Raw genomic sequence first — 16,696 nt, 5'->3', positions numbered from 1 at the left:
CTCCTCCGTCTCTGCAGCCTCCCCACCCCCTCCCCGTCAATGCCACTCAAGTCCCTGCTTGCAGGTTCATATTTCTACGTGCCGGAGGGAACGCATTACCTGGATGTCTACAGAGGCCCTTATCCAAAACAAGCAAGTGACTTTCAACCTCCTTCTCCTCCGCTGACCTCTCGCTGAACGGAGTCAGCACATAACATGAGCTCAAGCTCAGTCGGCTGAGGGCCCTCTCCTCCTCCTCGCCTCTCGTGCCATCCGTGCCCGAATCCCCTCTGCTCTTAATTCTCTCTGTGAAGCAGCTCGGAAAAGGCAAGGGCAGGATTTCATTCCCGCAGGCCCACTCCGAGCCTCCGCCACCTCTCAAAAGACCTCTGCAAGCCTGCGAACCCATCACCCACGGTCCGCCCCAGGAATCCACCATGGACCGCCACAGTGGTCTTCTGAAAAGCAGACCTAACTCCACCTAAAAAAGAAAAAAAAGGTGCAGACCACTCAAAACTCTGACAGAGTAAAATGCAAGGAACGTCAGCCGCCCTAAGGCCTCGGTGGCTCCCAGCCCCAGATCCATCTCTACCCACCCCATCATGCCCAAGGCTTGCCTGTCCACACAGGCACCATGCCCTTGACCTGCCACCGGTCTCGCTACTCTGCCGGGCAAGCTCCTGTTCAACCTCCAAAGCCCCGCTCGAATACCTTCCTGTGAAAGTTCCTGGTTCCCATTAAGAGACTGACTATGCTACTCCCACCTCCAGCCCAGTACACGCACGGCCGGTATTGGGTGGTGTGTGTATTTCTCCCACCTGCCACCCTCCGTTCCAACAGAGAGCTTGCTAAGGACGGGGTCGGCCCAGCTCTCTCAGACTCCACTCCGAAAACGCAGCTTCCCGGCACCGCTGCCAAAGTTTCTGGGTCAACAGGAACGGGGTAGAGTCTCAGGTTCTAGGTTTCTCACAAGTTCCCAGGTAACGCTAATGGTGCTGGTCCAAGAGCCACACTGTGAGCTCCGGTGTCCAAGGACAAGAGTTTGTGATGAATCGTGTCAACTCGGGCGGCGCCTTCATGACGCTGAGCCTCGGAGCCCTGGTTCATAGAACAGGGAAACAAACACCCACGGGCTAGCCTGTGGCCGGTCAAGGTCACCACAAGGACAAAACCAGAGGCTGCCTGGGAAGGCTCTGCAAACTCTAGAGTGGGGATACATCTGAGGGAAAGCGGCCCCCGCCTCGGCTGGTCCCCCGCCTGCGGCTCAGCGCTGGCCAGCGCAGGCCTGGGTCTCCATTGACGGCTATAGGTTAATACCAACTGATCGGCAGATTGTTTTTTACCCCCAACTACATGGGAACCTCAATTTGCATTCCTCTGACTTTAAAACAGGGTTTTCTTTCAAATCGACAAACCTGTCACATCAAATATATGTAAGTTGACTGAGGTGGATTTCAAGAATGTTCCCAAATGGAGCCAAACACCCAAGGATTTTGTTACCCACACCACTTACAACACCTGTCTTTTTACTGCAGTAAGGGAAGGCGCCTCCGGATTGCTGAAACACCGTCGACTGCCATTCACCCATCCAACAAACTGGAAATACCTGATGTGTGTATGTCGGGGCACGGTAGCCTCCTCAGAATTCCCCTGAGAACAGGATCCCAGCTAGCCTCCAGGTGACTTATCACAGCCCCACGGCATGCTGGGAAGAACCCCGAACACCAAAGGGGAGAGCCCTCCAGCTCGCAAGCTGGAAGACCTGCGTTCCAGGGACTGGGGTTCTCAGCCTGCGCTCCAGAGAGCGTGCCCCAAAGACAACAGCGTGACTTCACTCCAGGAACAAGTTCTCAGGGACGGTCACCTTTTCACATTTAGAGCTGCTGCCTGTGGCTCCTAGAAACTGCCACTGGGACCAGCTCACCACTCTCCCCTGATAATGACACAAATAGTCCATAAATGATGCATACTCAGCAGACACATTTGCCCTGTGAGTCCCTTAAAAGTCAGATCGATGTCCCCAAGCCCATGGAACAGGCCCCTTTTCAGTAAGAACTTTCTGAATAAATGAAAACTTTTAAGTGTCCCCAGGAACAAAAGAAAAAGTAAAAAAAAAGGAAAGTTGTGGGGAGGAGTAAGAGTTACTCCAGGAGGGCAAGGCTGCCTCCTGCTTCCTCACTGAGGACGTTGGGGTGTATTGTTCAGCAAGTTTACTTAAAGGGCTCAGCCTTTCTTCTCTCAGCAGGACCCCAGTTCCAACACTCCTTCGGAGCCTGCAGATGTGTCCCCGACTGGTTCCCCCCAGCAGCATCCCAGCCATTTGCAAATGAAGGGACAGCAGCTGGATACGGAGAAACAGATGGCCCCCCTCATTTGAATAGGTTTGATCTGGCAGCTCAGGCCTCAGTGACTTCAGGCAGCCAGCGAGGCACTGGCTCTCAGGCTGAAGCACGCAGCTGGAATGACCTCTAGGAGAGGCTGTCCGGGGAGGAGGGCACAGTCCCCGCTGCCTTTGCCCCACAGGACCCAGAAAGGCGGGTCAAAACCACAGGGATCAATACCACAGGGATCACTTTACTCCCTGTGATTTGCAGAGAAAAGTTCCGCCTGGAGGAATCCTATGCCAGAGACTGAAACCACATCAATTCAGGAAATTCCAAATTAAGATAGGCGCCCGTGGTTAACCTTTCTCCCCTGCCCTGAGCCACACATTAGCATAGAGGTACATCTCTGAAGGGTCCCTACCTTTCAAAACACAAGCATCTCTGGCTTCCAGTGGACAGGGCGTGCCTGGGCCTTTCTTAAACCGAGACTGTGTACCCCTCCCCAGGGAGAAGCGTGTCCCCAGGAGAGGTCTCTAAGAAGGGAGCTGAATAGGCATCTGCTACCTAGCCCAGGTGCACCTGGCCTCCTCAGCCACCCTGCCCTGGGGTCACCTCCCTGCCTCTGCACTGGCCTGGCAAGTAACTGCAGCCCCAGCAAAGAGGCAGTCAAGCAGCAGGCTGAAATGACCTGTGCGGGTGCGGGCCGGGGGCTGCCCATGACCACCTCCCCACCTGCCCTGCCTTTAAGGTGGACGCCTCTCAGTAACTCGTGACAGCGGACAGCAGAGAGGCCAGGCCCTGGACAATTTCCAAACTGGGAACGGAGCAACTGCGCCGGCACGTCCGGATGGTGCCCACTAGGACCGATGCGGTGTGTTTGCTGAAGAGTCCAGGCGGGTGCCCACCCCCTTGGAGACCAGCCTCAGGACGCTGCACAGATGGAGTTCCCAGAAGAATCTCGCCGTGGCACACAGGCCCACCAGCCTGGTCTACTTCTCCAGTCTCCTCTGACGCCCCTCATGGGGTCACTCCAGCACACTGCCCTCCTTGGGGTCCCCCAAGTCCCTCCGAGACACACTATGCTCTTCCTTCACTGTCCCTTCACCTTGGATTGGAACTGGCCCTCATTTCTGCAGTTATGTGACAAATATCTGTCTCCTCTACTCAGCTTGGGACTTGGGGCTGTTTCCAGCTCGCTATTCTTTCCCTCCAGAACCCGGTACGTAGTAGGGCCTCAACAAACTTATTTGGGGGAATGAACCCAAAGAAGCCACAGCAATTATCCTGCAACCGGAAAAGCACCTCTGCCAAGCTCTGGAAGTTCTCGTGGCACCAGGGCCACAAGGCGAAGAGGCAAAGCTGCCCGTGCCTCCATCCAGCCACGCCTGCTACAACCTCACACCGAACCTTCCTTCCCAACGCCGGTGACCCCCGGACATTCTGCATCCACCGTGCCAGCGACCGGCGCGGAGTTCAGTGACACACCCGCCTCCGCTCACCCCGCATTTAGCTAGAACCACTCAGAGCTGACGTTTTTTTAACCACCAAATTAACTCTGCTTTAAAAATGGGCTCTTGTCCCCAGCCTCTTTTCTCCTGGGGACACCTTTCCTAAGGCTGCTTCTGCCCATGCGTTGTTGGAATGTTTTCTCTTTTTTCCTTTCCCAGTTTCTGACATTAGAAGGGCCAGACAAGGCTCGACATTTGTCACCTCCCTGACCACAGACTGCAGGAACCCCAGGTACGTGAGTCTGCGCAGATGGGCCTTGACCCAATCATAAACCAGAAATGCTGGGAAAAGCTTGACATAACATGAAAAGTGACAACCAAAGAGACTAACATTTAATAGGATCCAGGGCAAACCGCCAGAAGCATTTGGAACAAGAAACTGGGACTGGCTTGTCCCTGCTCCACTGAGGTGGCTTATGAGCTAAATGGACAAATACCAGGCTTTCCCATCCCGAACTCCCGCCGCATGACTTAGCCTGGGTCACTAACTGGCACTCGGAACGCTCTCCCTTCCTGTCCCCTGGGACACAGCAGAGAGGATTAGCTTCTTACCAATAAGCTACATTCCACTAAGAGGCCATTCTAGAAGAATCACAAAATGGTAATTATTGAAATGATTTTATTGCCCATGATTTTTCTTCAAATAGGCTTAGGTGAGTCATGTGGATAAGTGGGGGAAGAATGAGAGATTTGGGGGAGAATGAGAGGGCCAACACAGTATTCCACAAAAGACCCCCCGCTCAGGCAAGAGGTAGAGTCAACTGAGAAAGTGTTGCACCAAGAAATTCACCCAAAGGCCTGGGCCCACCCTCACCCACAGGGGGGGTCTTCGAGGAATCATTTCACCTCCAAAAGTCTCAGTTACCTCATCCATAAAATAGGACGAGGAATATCCAGGGTCGGCTGGTTAGAGGTAATACATATCAGCACGCTGTCCGACACATGGCACGCACTTAACAAATGGTAACGACTTATTGCATCGTCCTCACCCTCTCAAAGGATGGTTACAAGAACATGACCCCATCTACACTGACCAACCCCACTACCATCCCTCCTCCCAATCCCAGTTCTGTCTGTCCTATCGAGTAACCCCAGCCCCTCCCCCTTGGCTACTGTGGGTCCCAGGGCAATTTCCTTCCATACAGACTAGAAGCCCCACCTCCCTGTGCACCCAGGAAAGCCCAGCAGGCTGACGAGGAGAAGTCACCACAAGCCAACGTGGCAGGGATGATCGTGACATCCTGTAGGGCCTCCCGTCATGGGCTGAGACAAAAGCAGCACACGCTACACCCTACCTCACCCCAACCAATCCCACAACCTTCTCTCCAAAGGTCTTCACAGGGCCTAATAACAATCTGTTCATTGGAAGCCTCAAACAGAAAACTCTTCCCTTGCCAAAATATATTGCTCCTCAAAGAAGTACATGTCCTGCTATTATTACATTAGCTGCAACTGCCTTTCTTCAAGAAGGAAAAAAAAAAAAGCCAACCCTGAACCATTTGGACTGCAAACAGCAAGATGATCACATTTCCAAAGTCCAGACATGCGAATGCCCAAGAGGGTTAAAAGGGTTCGAGGAATCCAAGGTCTAGAGCCCCTTTCTATTTTAATTCATGTAAATGTTGCTCATCAAATTTATCATTGTGTACTGTAGGGTAAACATCCTTGAAATGTCGGTTTTAATTCCTGTATCTGGTGTCTACCTAGACAAGGAGGTGGGGTGGGGGGCGGGGGGAATGATTATTTACGAAGCACCTACCACAGGTCAGGGACTAAGCAGGGCTTTACATCCCATCTGCATTTAATCTTCATATTCCCCCTTCCAGATAGATATTATCGGCCCCATTTTAGATTAAAAAAGGAAGGCTCACAGAGGTTATCTAACTTGTCCAAGGTCACAGCACCAGCAGATAGTGGAGAGATTCAAACTCGACTTGCCTAGCTCCAAAGGCCAAGTTCCTTCTGTGAGTTTATGTCCTCAGAAAGCACATCACATACCATTCAAAATGACTCTATTCATTTACATTGTTCATGCAGAATTCAGGCTAATTTTTGAAAGGATTCTTGGTCTTTTTAAGATTTGAGTGATTGTAAATTTGAGACATTTATAACATTTAGGATCTATATTCCATTGTGCATCCACCTGAGTCAGCTAAGAATGCAACACATTTTGGTGGAAATCCGGGAGATTTCATGGACAGGAAGGAGGTGCTTAAAGGGATCCACACTCCTTTGGGACAATCTCACAGTCAACTAACAACATGACATTTAAGGGTTTTCGAAAAGTTTAAATCCTAAACTTGTCACTACAAAGATCTTCATTTCTTGGCACCTCCCCAACCCCCAAACACCAAATTGGCCTTTTCTACGTCTCGCTATTTTTAAAACTTTACAACGGTCACGTATGGAAAACCTTAACAGTAAACAGTTATGTGTAAAAAGAGGCCACATATAGAAACCTCGAAGTTCTACTGTTAGAAAATATATCGTGACAATTTATGCGGTTGAATGTCAGAACTCAGAACTGAGTTCTTTCTTTTAAGGAAAGGTGCCATGTAAGTCATCCAAAGAGATACGTCCCTTTTCCTCATTCCTGAATCTATCAGTATTGTCTTTATAAGCTATTTTTTGACCTCCTCAGAAAACATGTTCACCATAACCTGAGATTCTATATATGTCTGCGTTCCATTCAGACACGACTTCGAATTTACCATTCTTCAGTTGGACAAGGGGTTAAGGGAAGGAGTATGCCACGGCTCGGCTCCCTGACTCAGCGCAGTCAAAAAGAATCTGAAATTTTTAATATTCAGTTCACAGGAAGCGGCAAAAGTCCAGAACGGGGTGTAGTCACTTACGGTATCCCAAAGTGGAATAAATGACAACGGCTCACGCCCAGCACGTTAAAACTCAGTCATGGTGCGAGTTTCCCAAAACCAAAACTACTGAACACCTAAAGTGTGCCTGTTACTGACAGGCACTCTTCCAGGATGACCGTGATCTGCCCCAATAATTAAATACCCTTTTGCATAAATGGTAAAAGCTTGAAGTTATATAATGGAAGCCAGGGAAAGCCTGCAACCACCATAGACTGCTGATGCGGCCACCATTTTGGATTTTCCCGCATGCCCTAAAAAGGGATAGCAACAGGTCGGAACAAGGAAAAATAGAAAACCTCGGGGAAAGTGTGACCTTTGTTAATTTCAGGAGCCATTTCCAAGACACGCTGAACCATCACAGAGAAGAGGCCAGCAGCTGGTTCAACCAGACTTCTTTAAAGAACTTGGCCTTGGGCTCCCTCCCCTACCTCCTCCTCACATTCCCTAACCCAAAAAGGCCAGAGCTGTACCTAGCTGGGTCTACCTGGGTAGTAAACAGGAGGAAGTGGCCAGTGTTTGGACACTCTATGGCTGGCAGAGAGCCTTAAGGCTTCCCACGAAGACAAACATTTCCCCCAAAATGGAACACAAATTATACATAGCCTTAAAAACTCAAATTTAAGAGCCCCTGTCAAGTCGAAGCTGAGTTCTTAGGGTTTGCTCATTTTGGATAGAATCATCGGAAACCCACCTCTTTGAATAAGGCCAAACTTTCAGCCCTTATATATCAATCAGACTCAATGTTCAGCCACATAGAGCCTTCAACGCCGTCACCATTAGTTAAGAGAAACGACACGAAGAAGGTTAGACAGAGACAAGGACTCGGGGTAAGGGTGTATGTTAGCAACATCAAGCCTTTCAATGCTAGGAAAGCTGGAAAAGCAGAGCCATCTCTACATCTCACCTGGACATAGAGCGAGAGGATAAAGAGAATGCAAAACCTAAGTCTAAAGTCATCTCTCAAGGAGAATGCAACAATGAAGACCATGGGCGGCTCAGCACAGCCACATAAAACCCACCGGACCAGAGCCATCTGTGGGATAGCCTGCAAAACTCTCAGGACATAATTTCTGAATCACCTACCGTTACAAATCACCTTGCAAAGATCAGCCAGTACAGCTAGAGTCGCACACCAGTTGTATTTCCTACCTAGTCTAACAGGCTTGGCACCCCAAAATCAATTTCGCACATTTTCCTTTAAAGGCTAAAATTAGGCCGCTTAAATGGAAATGTAAAATTAAGCCAGACTCTGATGAAAGAGGGTGGTAGCCCGTCACCAATTACCCTGGATAAGTAAACACCCGAACAACAGACTACGAGCTGGAAGGCTACTAGATACATTTTACTGAGAATGTGAACATTAAACAAAACTCTTCCTGTTTAAACACCCCTCCAGTTATTTCATAACCATGTAATTATTCATTAAGTCTAATATTGGAAACATTTTATATTGGATTTCTCTGGTTATCTGAATTCTCACCCTCAACTGGGTCAGAAAGACTCAAACAAGGCTTCGGTTATGGCCCAGTGGGCGGCTGGTCATATAGGAGGTACTCAATGTTTTAACTGCTTTAAAAAAAACAGGCAACGCATGCACGCATGCACGCACGCATGCACGCACACAGACAGACGCACGCACGCACGCACGCACACCCCCCAAATTCACGTCAGAAGGAGCCAGTATAGACATTACACAAATACTGATTCTCTGGGCTTGCCAAATTTTTGCTCTAGAAGTAATATTAAACACAGCTCTTTGTCTATGAATTGTGAAATACTTTATATACTAATAAAGAATGTGTACTTCATTGTGTATTTAACTGCATAAGCCTGCATTTGGTTTAATTGACCAAGAATAAGTCCTTGTTCTTCGGCTAACTATCAAGTTACAGTCAACTCTTAAATATTAACACTCATACTGAGGAACAAAGATGCAGATAATACAAAACAGAAGATTATTTTAAATCATTCACTCTTGGTATGCGGATATATTCTTTCTTCTTTTCTTTTAACTTGCAATTAAATGCGTATGGCTGATATTACGGCGTTTACAGTACTTCTAAGAAAGCCGTAAACCATACTGCAGTGATCTCAGGGAGGACTCCGAGAGGACCCCTCACTCAGCCTCTCTGCTGTTGAACTTTGGACCAATTCACATCGGGCCAGGAAAGCATCACCTCTCAGAAGGTTGTGAAAATACTGGTTAAAAAAAAAAAAAGAAAGAAAGAAAAAAGAAAAATCATGCAAACTACTTTCTTCCCAGGTTGCTGCTTTTCAGAATCACACTTTGTGGAGGGTGGGAAAGTAATTAAGGGTTTGGGGTTAGAAAAGCCCTTTTATTTTAGCTCCTACTGGGCTGGTGTAAACAAAGATGTAGGTTAGTGTCAACAATGACTTAATTAACCAGAGTAGGTGACAAAGTCAGGAAGAACTTGAAAGTAAGAGTTGCCTCCTCCCCAGGGGAATCAAGCTTGACTATACTTTAAATAATTAGAATATTAATCAACAGAACAGTACTTGGCAGTGAGGACTGCCCTCCACTGGGTCAATAACTGAGGTTATACCCTTCGGCTGGTCCCCTACAATAATGAATGACAAACTGAAAATATCCATTTTTAATCTGGAAAAGTAACAGTTAAAATCTTCTAGACACTGTTTTCTTCTTAAGACAGTTGAGTAGACCCAATCCTACTGTTTCCACTTCCCAAAGTGTCGGAAGAGGAATGATGGATGATTGACAGACAGATGCTACGATGACATATGATATGATACTGTACAAAGCCGAGATGATTGGAAAAGGATCCTCTAGTATTAGGGCTCATGCTCCTTCCCGGAACTCAGCTGCATTTTTCTCTGGACACATTTTCCTCTGGTCCAGCCCAACAGACATTATCTAAACTGAGCTTCCAAATTAGCAAACCACAAAGGCCCTGTACAAGAGAAGGTCAAGGCTGAACTTATTGTTAATCAAAGCTATAGTTATAGTACCCAAGGAGGACAGACAGGTCCTGAGAGACACGTGATGGGGTCAGCCCATCTCTCTCTCTCCCTCCTCTGCCCACCCCGATTCGGCAAGACTACAGCCTACACCAGCGCTGCCTTCGTCTGCTCCCAGCCCTTAAACACTCCTTTCTCGTCTATAATTAGATTTCCTTCCTAATAACCTCTGACACCAAAGCAAAACTCCTGCAATGGAGGAACTCACCTTAGGGCTCCGATGGGTTGCTGATGTTGGGCTAAGAGACAAGCCAAGCGCAGACCCTGTGCAAAGCCAGCACGGCTGCCTGGACACGCAGGGAGCCGCCTCCATCAGGCAGCGCCTTTCTTCTCAACGGTCTCCGAAAGCCTAGACGTTCCCTAACACTGTGGCAACTGACAGGCCCCGCTCTCCGGGAAGGATGATAATGTGTCCTGGTGCGTATCAGATGCCAGGCCCTGAGCTAACTGCTCTTTATGCCCAGGCACATTTAAATCTCCTAGCAACGTTTTGGGGTAGGTCATCGGAAGGCTTCTGAAGATATTAATATTCCTTTAACATTAATAAAGATCATTTTATCAAATACAACAGATAAAAGATAACATAACAGAAGATGACAGAAAGAGAATCTGAGGTCCAGGAGTTCGCATGCTTTTCCAGAGCAGAGTTTCGCACCTTCCAGTAAACCTTTTTTTTTTTTTTTTTTTTTAACCACTCACAACCCTGGACACCAAACCTCAGAAAAACGAAACCCAGAAAAATGCACAGAAGGACATTTGCAAAATATTACCTACAAGTTCAGAGAATTCATGGACCTCCCTTTGACGCGTCCTCAGATGCCAGGACTGGAAGACCCCGCTTTCAAAAGTCACTTTGTTGGGTACAAATTTTCACACGAAGAACCGCTGGGCGGGACTCCGCCCCTGCCCACTCCTCCCTCACCCCCTTCTTCCTGCATGTATGCACATATTTTAAACTTTCTCCAATGATTAAATACGATAAAAGAAGTCCTCCAGGACATTTTACACTTTATGTTGAAATAAACTCCCAATAATGCTGCCCCGAAAGTCTAAATGAAAAATGACAGCTTTTCCCTACCCTGGGCCGGTGCTGGGCTCACGCCGCTGAAGACGCACTCAAGGGAAAAGCAGCAATTAGAGAAACATCCATTGTAATTATTAGCAAAATTAAAGAAGTACAGGCCCAACTTTCAGAAACTGGGAACCTGTTCCCACCCATTAAGCCCTCTCAACATGCGTCACCACTGCAAATTACACTTGTGCTTACAGCACAGGTCACAAGGAGGACGTCCCATAAGCATCGCAGCTAGAGCCTCAGACACCAACGCTTACCAGATTCGCTTCCCGGAGACGTGGAAGCCACTGTGCATGTCACCACAACTGTTCATTATAAAACCTCCATCCCTCTGAGTTAGAAAAAGGATGCCGGTCTCTCTCTCTCACTGCGTCTGGTAATAAACGCCTCCGCAGGAGAAACAGTCGCCCCTACTTATCCTTTCGTGGCTCGTGCACAGAGGGGGTCTCATGGGAAGCCCCTCTCTCGGCACGCTCACCTCCCACGGGAACACAGCCCTCCTTCCCATACTGTCCCGAACAGGCTTTCCTGTCCTCTTCGAGAACAGTCCGCGGCGGGCCCCCCAAGTTAAGCAGGGACCAGCTGGGCTCTCGGCAAACAGATTCATTAAGTGGCGATGAGTGCTAGGATCTGCCGTTTTATTCTCAGATTACCGCTCAAAAAATAAGTCAGCCACCGATATTCCCGACTGATGACAGACTCCAATGCTGCATCAGGTAGGGTCCTGGCCACTGTCGTCACAGAAGGACCTGGAAAAAAGATTGCGAATCTGCCCCGCTGAGTAATTCGGCCTCCTCGATTAGTGCTCACAACTGCCCTTGGGCCTTTAAAATTAAATTTCCAAAGCTGAAACAGCCTGTTAGATCTGGAAGTTCTCACAGGTGTGGAGACGCCCAGGTACATTTGCTTTCAAATTTACCTAAAATAGAATTTGCCACTGTGACCTAATGCTTAAGTATTATGAATTACAATGCTTAAAAAAAAAAAAAAAAAAAATCAAGCTTCTCTGTGCTGAACTTCAGAAGCTTCTTTTTCTCCTTAGACAATGAAAATAAAATGTCAGCATTTCATATGTTGGCAATTTCCCTTAGTGGCTCCTTTTGTCAAGAAATAGCAAATTCTTTACATTGTAAGCCAGACTCTCTCTCCAGTGTGAATCCTACTGCAGAAGCTCGTGGCATTCATCACACGCTCCCCCTTCCAGCCTCCCTCACCCAGCACAGAGAAACGCACACACCAAGAGTCCACCAAACTATACCACTCTGCCCGCAGTCCTGACAGCAAAGAACCTTCTCATACTCTATGATTTGTGGAGCGATGACAGACCACTCCCCCTCGCTCTCAGAGACTCATCTCCAAGGCAAGGGCAGCTGATTCTAAAACAGGCCTCGCTGTGCACGCCACTTCCCCCAGACAAATCCCCAAACAGACTTGGTACCCTGAAAGTGAAATTCAACAACTTACCTTCCGGCTCTAACGTGGTATCCTTCACTAAATTGGAGGGCCGGGCCAGGGACGAGGTTGCCATGGTGACCACAACCAGGCAGACGAAGCGGCCCCAGCTGACCATGGTTACGGTGCCAATGCCCCGTCCTCTTCCATATCTCCATGTGGATGTTAATCCCATCTGCACACTTCCTCTACGCGCATGGACTGCCAGCAACGCCTTCAGCCTGCGGTGGGCTCCGGAACCACGGGGACGCTGCAGCCTCCGCAGCCTCTAGAGGAAAGAGATTCGGCCGGTCAGTGAAATCCTCCCCAGCGCCAGTTCTGTAAACCCAAAGGGGCTCAAACCGTTGTCAGCTTCTCGACCATTCGCACGCTGTTCTTTTTCATTATCTGCCAATGCCTTTCTCTCCTCACCTCAGAGCCCCAGGTGTTTCCACCAGACAGGTCCACGAAACATGCGAGGCAGATCTTTGAAAAAGCATACTTTTAAGAAACAGACAAAAGAGACGCTAAAGGACACAGATCGTCGCAGCCACTTCGGGGAGGCAAAGCCTACTCCCTTCTATCCAACGTCACCTTTACCGCCCTCCAAGAGAAAAAGCCACGTGACCTTAAGTTTCAAGGGCAACTAGAAAAGCAAGTTAACAACGCTCAGGTTGGCAGAGCCAGCCTTGTTAACTCCTCTTAGGCCAGGTGGGCTTTAGAAAGCTGAACCCTGGAGGCAGCTGCTTACAGACTAATTTCTGCAGGGGCTGGCGCTGAGTGGAGGGGTGCTCCGCCCTCACTGGAGTGCTCAGGAAGACAGGAGAGCCGCGAAATAAAAAGAAGCCCAGGAAAGCTACCAAAAAATTCCCACCAGTTCACACTTGTCAAGATTCATTTTCGAATGCAGGCCACCACTTACGAAGAATGAACAGAACTGCACTGCTTTCAAAGCAGCTGATCCAAAGAGATTTGAACCAAGCCTGAATTCCCTTCCACTGTGACTGATGGCAGCCCAGGCCTGGTAAATGTCTTCAACCCAGGCAGAGTGGGTTAAGAAACGGAGCCGATGAGAGAACTCTGATGAATAACGCAGGACTTTATTAGTGATGATGCTATGTAAATGACTGTCATGCTGTGCGATTGGGCCAATAACTTTCAGTATGCTAATCTATTGGCTAAAACTTCAGGGTAGAAATTGTACAAGGGGGCGCTCAACTTACTAGTCTGTTCACCCATTTGATCTGAAGGCAGAGAATTTTCCAAGCTCAAAATACTCAAAGAACTACATTTGCTCAGTACCCTCAATTACCAAGAGTACAGCCAAAATGCACACACTTGATGGAGAATTTGATTAAAACAATCAGATTCTGTGAACGACATGAACAAACCACATTTCATAAGACTGGGGATGGGGAGTGAGATCTTTAACATAAAAATCTCTCAAACCCTGCGTTTTGCTTGCCGACTCGATGTTTCAAATTATAATGTTGGATTTCGATACTGCCTGTGCCTCCCCAAAACTACATCAGAGAAACTGCTCCTTTCAGCCCTGACTGGGGCTAAAATGGGTAAGGGAAAAGATCCTGCACCATTTCCAAAGGAATTAAAAAAAAAAAAAAATCTCTGCTTCAAAGACAGTACACGTGAAATGGTGTAATTCACAGCAAAAGCAAGTGTGTGTGTGTGTGTGTGTGTGTACACACCCTGTGTTTTCAGAGGGCTCAAAGGATTTTTTCCACTCTTCTTTCCTCTTAAAGTTAAAAGCTTTAAAAGATAACTCCGTATCTATTTCTACATACACGTGGGAGGAAAGTACACAAACATTCTCACAGATTTACTAAGCATTTCCAGAATGCATGGGAATTTTCTGCCCCCAACACAACTTCATGAACAATCTTAAGCCCCAGCGGACTGCACCCCAAGCTGCGTCCCCGGCCACCTCGCCCTCCTGTCTCAGCCCAGAGGAGCCTCCTTTGCTCTAAGCAGAGGAAGGTGGACGGACAGTGACTTCAGTTCAATCTCAAGGCATTCATTCATCCCATCGGACGGCACCAAAAACGTGAATTACAGCCATTTCCAGGTCCAGACCCCACGGCAGCCCCCTCTCCAAATCTCTTGGAAGGCGGAGGCCTAAGGTGGCCGGTCTGCACAACTCTTCACCAGAGTGGACAAAAGCATGGAGGGACCTCCTAGGCAGGATAATTAGGTCCCGAGGCTTGGTGTTGGGAACACAGGCCCAGCATGCCGCTGGCGGCCACAATCCCAGCTTCCTGCCTTCAATACCATAATCCTTCCTGGAGTCTGAGCCTCAGTGAAAGCCCCAGCGTGTTTATTTTTCCCCTTGAAAGGGAACTCTCTTCTCTGCCTGGCCGTGGGAGGAGTTGTCACCCTCACTGTGATGGATGGTTCTTCATGACCACCCGCTCCCCTGGACCATTTTCACCTGGCACAAGCCTGCCCCCAAAGTGACAAGTGAGAGAGCCTGGCTGGAGAGTGGTCCCCATGCCAGATCTATGCTGGACTCCTCGATTTTCCGGAACATTCTCAAACTCCCCAAGCTCCAAAATGGCAAGCCGACACAGTGCCCCCGCCTTAACTGAGCTTCCACCTCTAAGGGCTGTCTGTCCACGCCGGCTCACCCATGCTGGGCACTCCGGCGCTTTGTTCTTCATAGATTTCACATCGGGAAAGTCCACAGCACCGGAGAAGTGGGGGATACCCCAGGAGGGGAAGGGGGCGCAGACCTATCTCCTGTCTTGAAGTCTCCCTGCTGCTCCTCTGCTGCTCCTCTCTTCCCCAGGACTGGATAAAGGCCCGAGCTAACAAGGGGTCCACTCTGGAGAGGGGGAATTCCTCACCATACTGAAATCTCAAAAAATGCAAAACGCAGGCAGACCGAGGACCACAATCCCGTCCCTTGCAAGCTGATGCGAACTTGCAGCCGGTCGGGGAGACTCCTCGCCACCACCAACCCGGTTTCATTGTAGCATTTCTTTCATTTGTTTGCCTGGAATATCCTGTTTTTCTCCCCCCCGTCTCGGGGCGCTGAAGAGCTCAAATAAATCTGCATTTTAATTGACATTCCAGGGAAAGGGAGAGGGGCGCCTGATTGCTTTTCTATTCAAACTAAACAGGCTTTTCAGATGAAAATGAGTCGAGGCCAGAGGAAGATTTACAGGGATTTGGGACCAAGGGGACAATGGGGTTTTAAATGTTGATAGCGTTTCACACCAAACACATAATGGGGGCCCCGAGTGTGAAAGCAGGGTTCCCTTTAAGGGCAGGTTTTATTGAACTGGCGGAGAAGGAAGTGGTCCCGGGAGAAGAGCCTGCAAAGGAGCGGGCTGCGAGAGGAGCGGCGGAGGCTCGTCGCCCCCCGACGGGACCCCAGAGCCCGGCCCTCCGGCCGCGTGGGTCCGAGCCAGCGCCGCGCGGGGCCCTCGGCGGATTCCCCCGCGCCGCCGGGCGGCTGGAAGAATGAGCGCGCAAGTCAGCACTCGCCTGCGTTTTCGACATCTCGGAACGGCGGCAGGCGGCGAACGAGAAAAAGTCGGTCCAGTTCGCCCCCTAGCCCCAGGTGCGCTGCGCGCCCTCCAGCGCCGACCGCGGCTTTGGGCGCGGGCGCCGGGCACTGAGACCTTAGAACCCAAGCAGCCCCCTCCCCAAAAGTGCCACCGCCCGAGCATCGCGAGCCCTAGGAAGATGTCCCCCGCCCCACCCAGCGGCTCCCTGCCGGGGAAGGGTCCTCCACCGCGGCCTGGAAGGGGCAAGGCGGGCGTTCCCCGGGCCCTGCGACGAGGGACCCCGAAGATGACTCCCTGAGCCCCAGACCTGCGGGGCTGTGGCACCCGCGGGGCAAGCCTGCCGGCTCCGGGGTCGGAGGATCGCGCCCGCCGGAGTTTGACAGGGAGGGGGCGACAGCGCCAGAGGCAGATGTCAGCATCTGGGTGCGGGTGATAGAGGCAGAACTTCCCAAACACCCGCCGCCAGCACGCAGCCTGCTCCCCCATCACCTATGCAGCCAAAGAGGGAGGGCAGGGGGCAGCCTCGGGCGCCAGTCCCCGCTCCTTCCTCCCGGGAGACCGTGCGCCCGGCGTCCCGAGCTCTCGGGGCGCCCACTTTCCCCGCGGGCGAGGCTCCCCGAGACGCCCGACACGGCGATTACCTTGAATGGCAACGCTCCCCGGCGATCGGTTGTCCCCGCGCCCGGCGTGGGTCGGGACGAGCCAGAGACGAGCTCCGGGGAAACTCCAAAAAAACCACACAAAAGTGGTCCCGGGGTCCCCGCGGGCGCCGAGGCTCCGAGGCTTCACGCGCACTCCAGGCGGCGGGGGAGCGCGGGCATGACGCCCGCAGGCTGCCCTCGGATTTGGGGAGCGCGAGGAAGAAAGGACTCAGGCTCGGCGCTTCCTCCACCCAACTTTGCTCGCAACTTGCGAACGCTCGGAGCGGGCGGGGGAAGCGGCGGCCCCGGGGCGCCCGGGCCCCGCCAGCCTGGAGAGG

At 50.4% G+C, this 16,696-nt stretch overlaps 1 protein-coding gene across 16 annotated transcripts in view; it reads right to left on the bottom strand.

Annotated features, from left to right (window-relative positions):
• Positions 1 to 16,690, bottom strand: part of FGFR2 (fibroblast growth factor receptor 2) — a 100,600-nt gene extending 83,910 nt beyond the window's left edge. For 14 of the 16 annotated variants that reach the window (XM_025047964.1, XM_025047965.1, XM_025047966.1 and 11 more), the window contains exon 1: positions 12,224 to 12,477. In XM_025047964.1, coding sequence (XP_024903732.1) covers positions 12,224 to 12,386 — 163 coding nt within the window. In that variant the 5' untranslated portion in view covers positions 12,387 to 12,477. Of the gene's footprint in view, positions 1 to 12,223; positions 12,480 to 13,112; positions 13,561 to 16,358 lie in introns of those variants that run through there. The other 2 variants (XM_015590635.2, XM_015590637.2) reach the window with 2 other exon arrangements.
• Positions 16,691 to 16,696: the final 6 nt, after the last annotated feature.

Source organism: Pteropus alecto, unplaced genomic scaffold, assembly GCF_000325575.1.
Source record: "Pteropus alecto unplaced genomic scaffold, ASM32557v1 scaffold205, whole genome shotgun sequence".
Classification (NCBI taxonomy): domain Eukaryota; kingdom Metazoa; phylum Chordata; class Mammalia; order Chiroptera; family Pteropodidae; genus Pteropus; species Pteropus alecto.
This window is presented reverse-complemented; position numbering and strand designations above follow the sequence as displayed.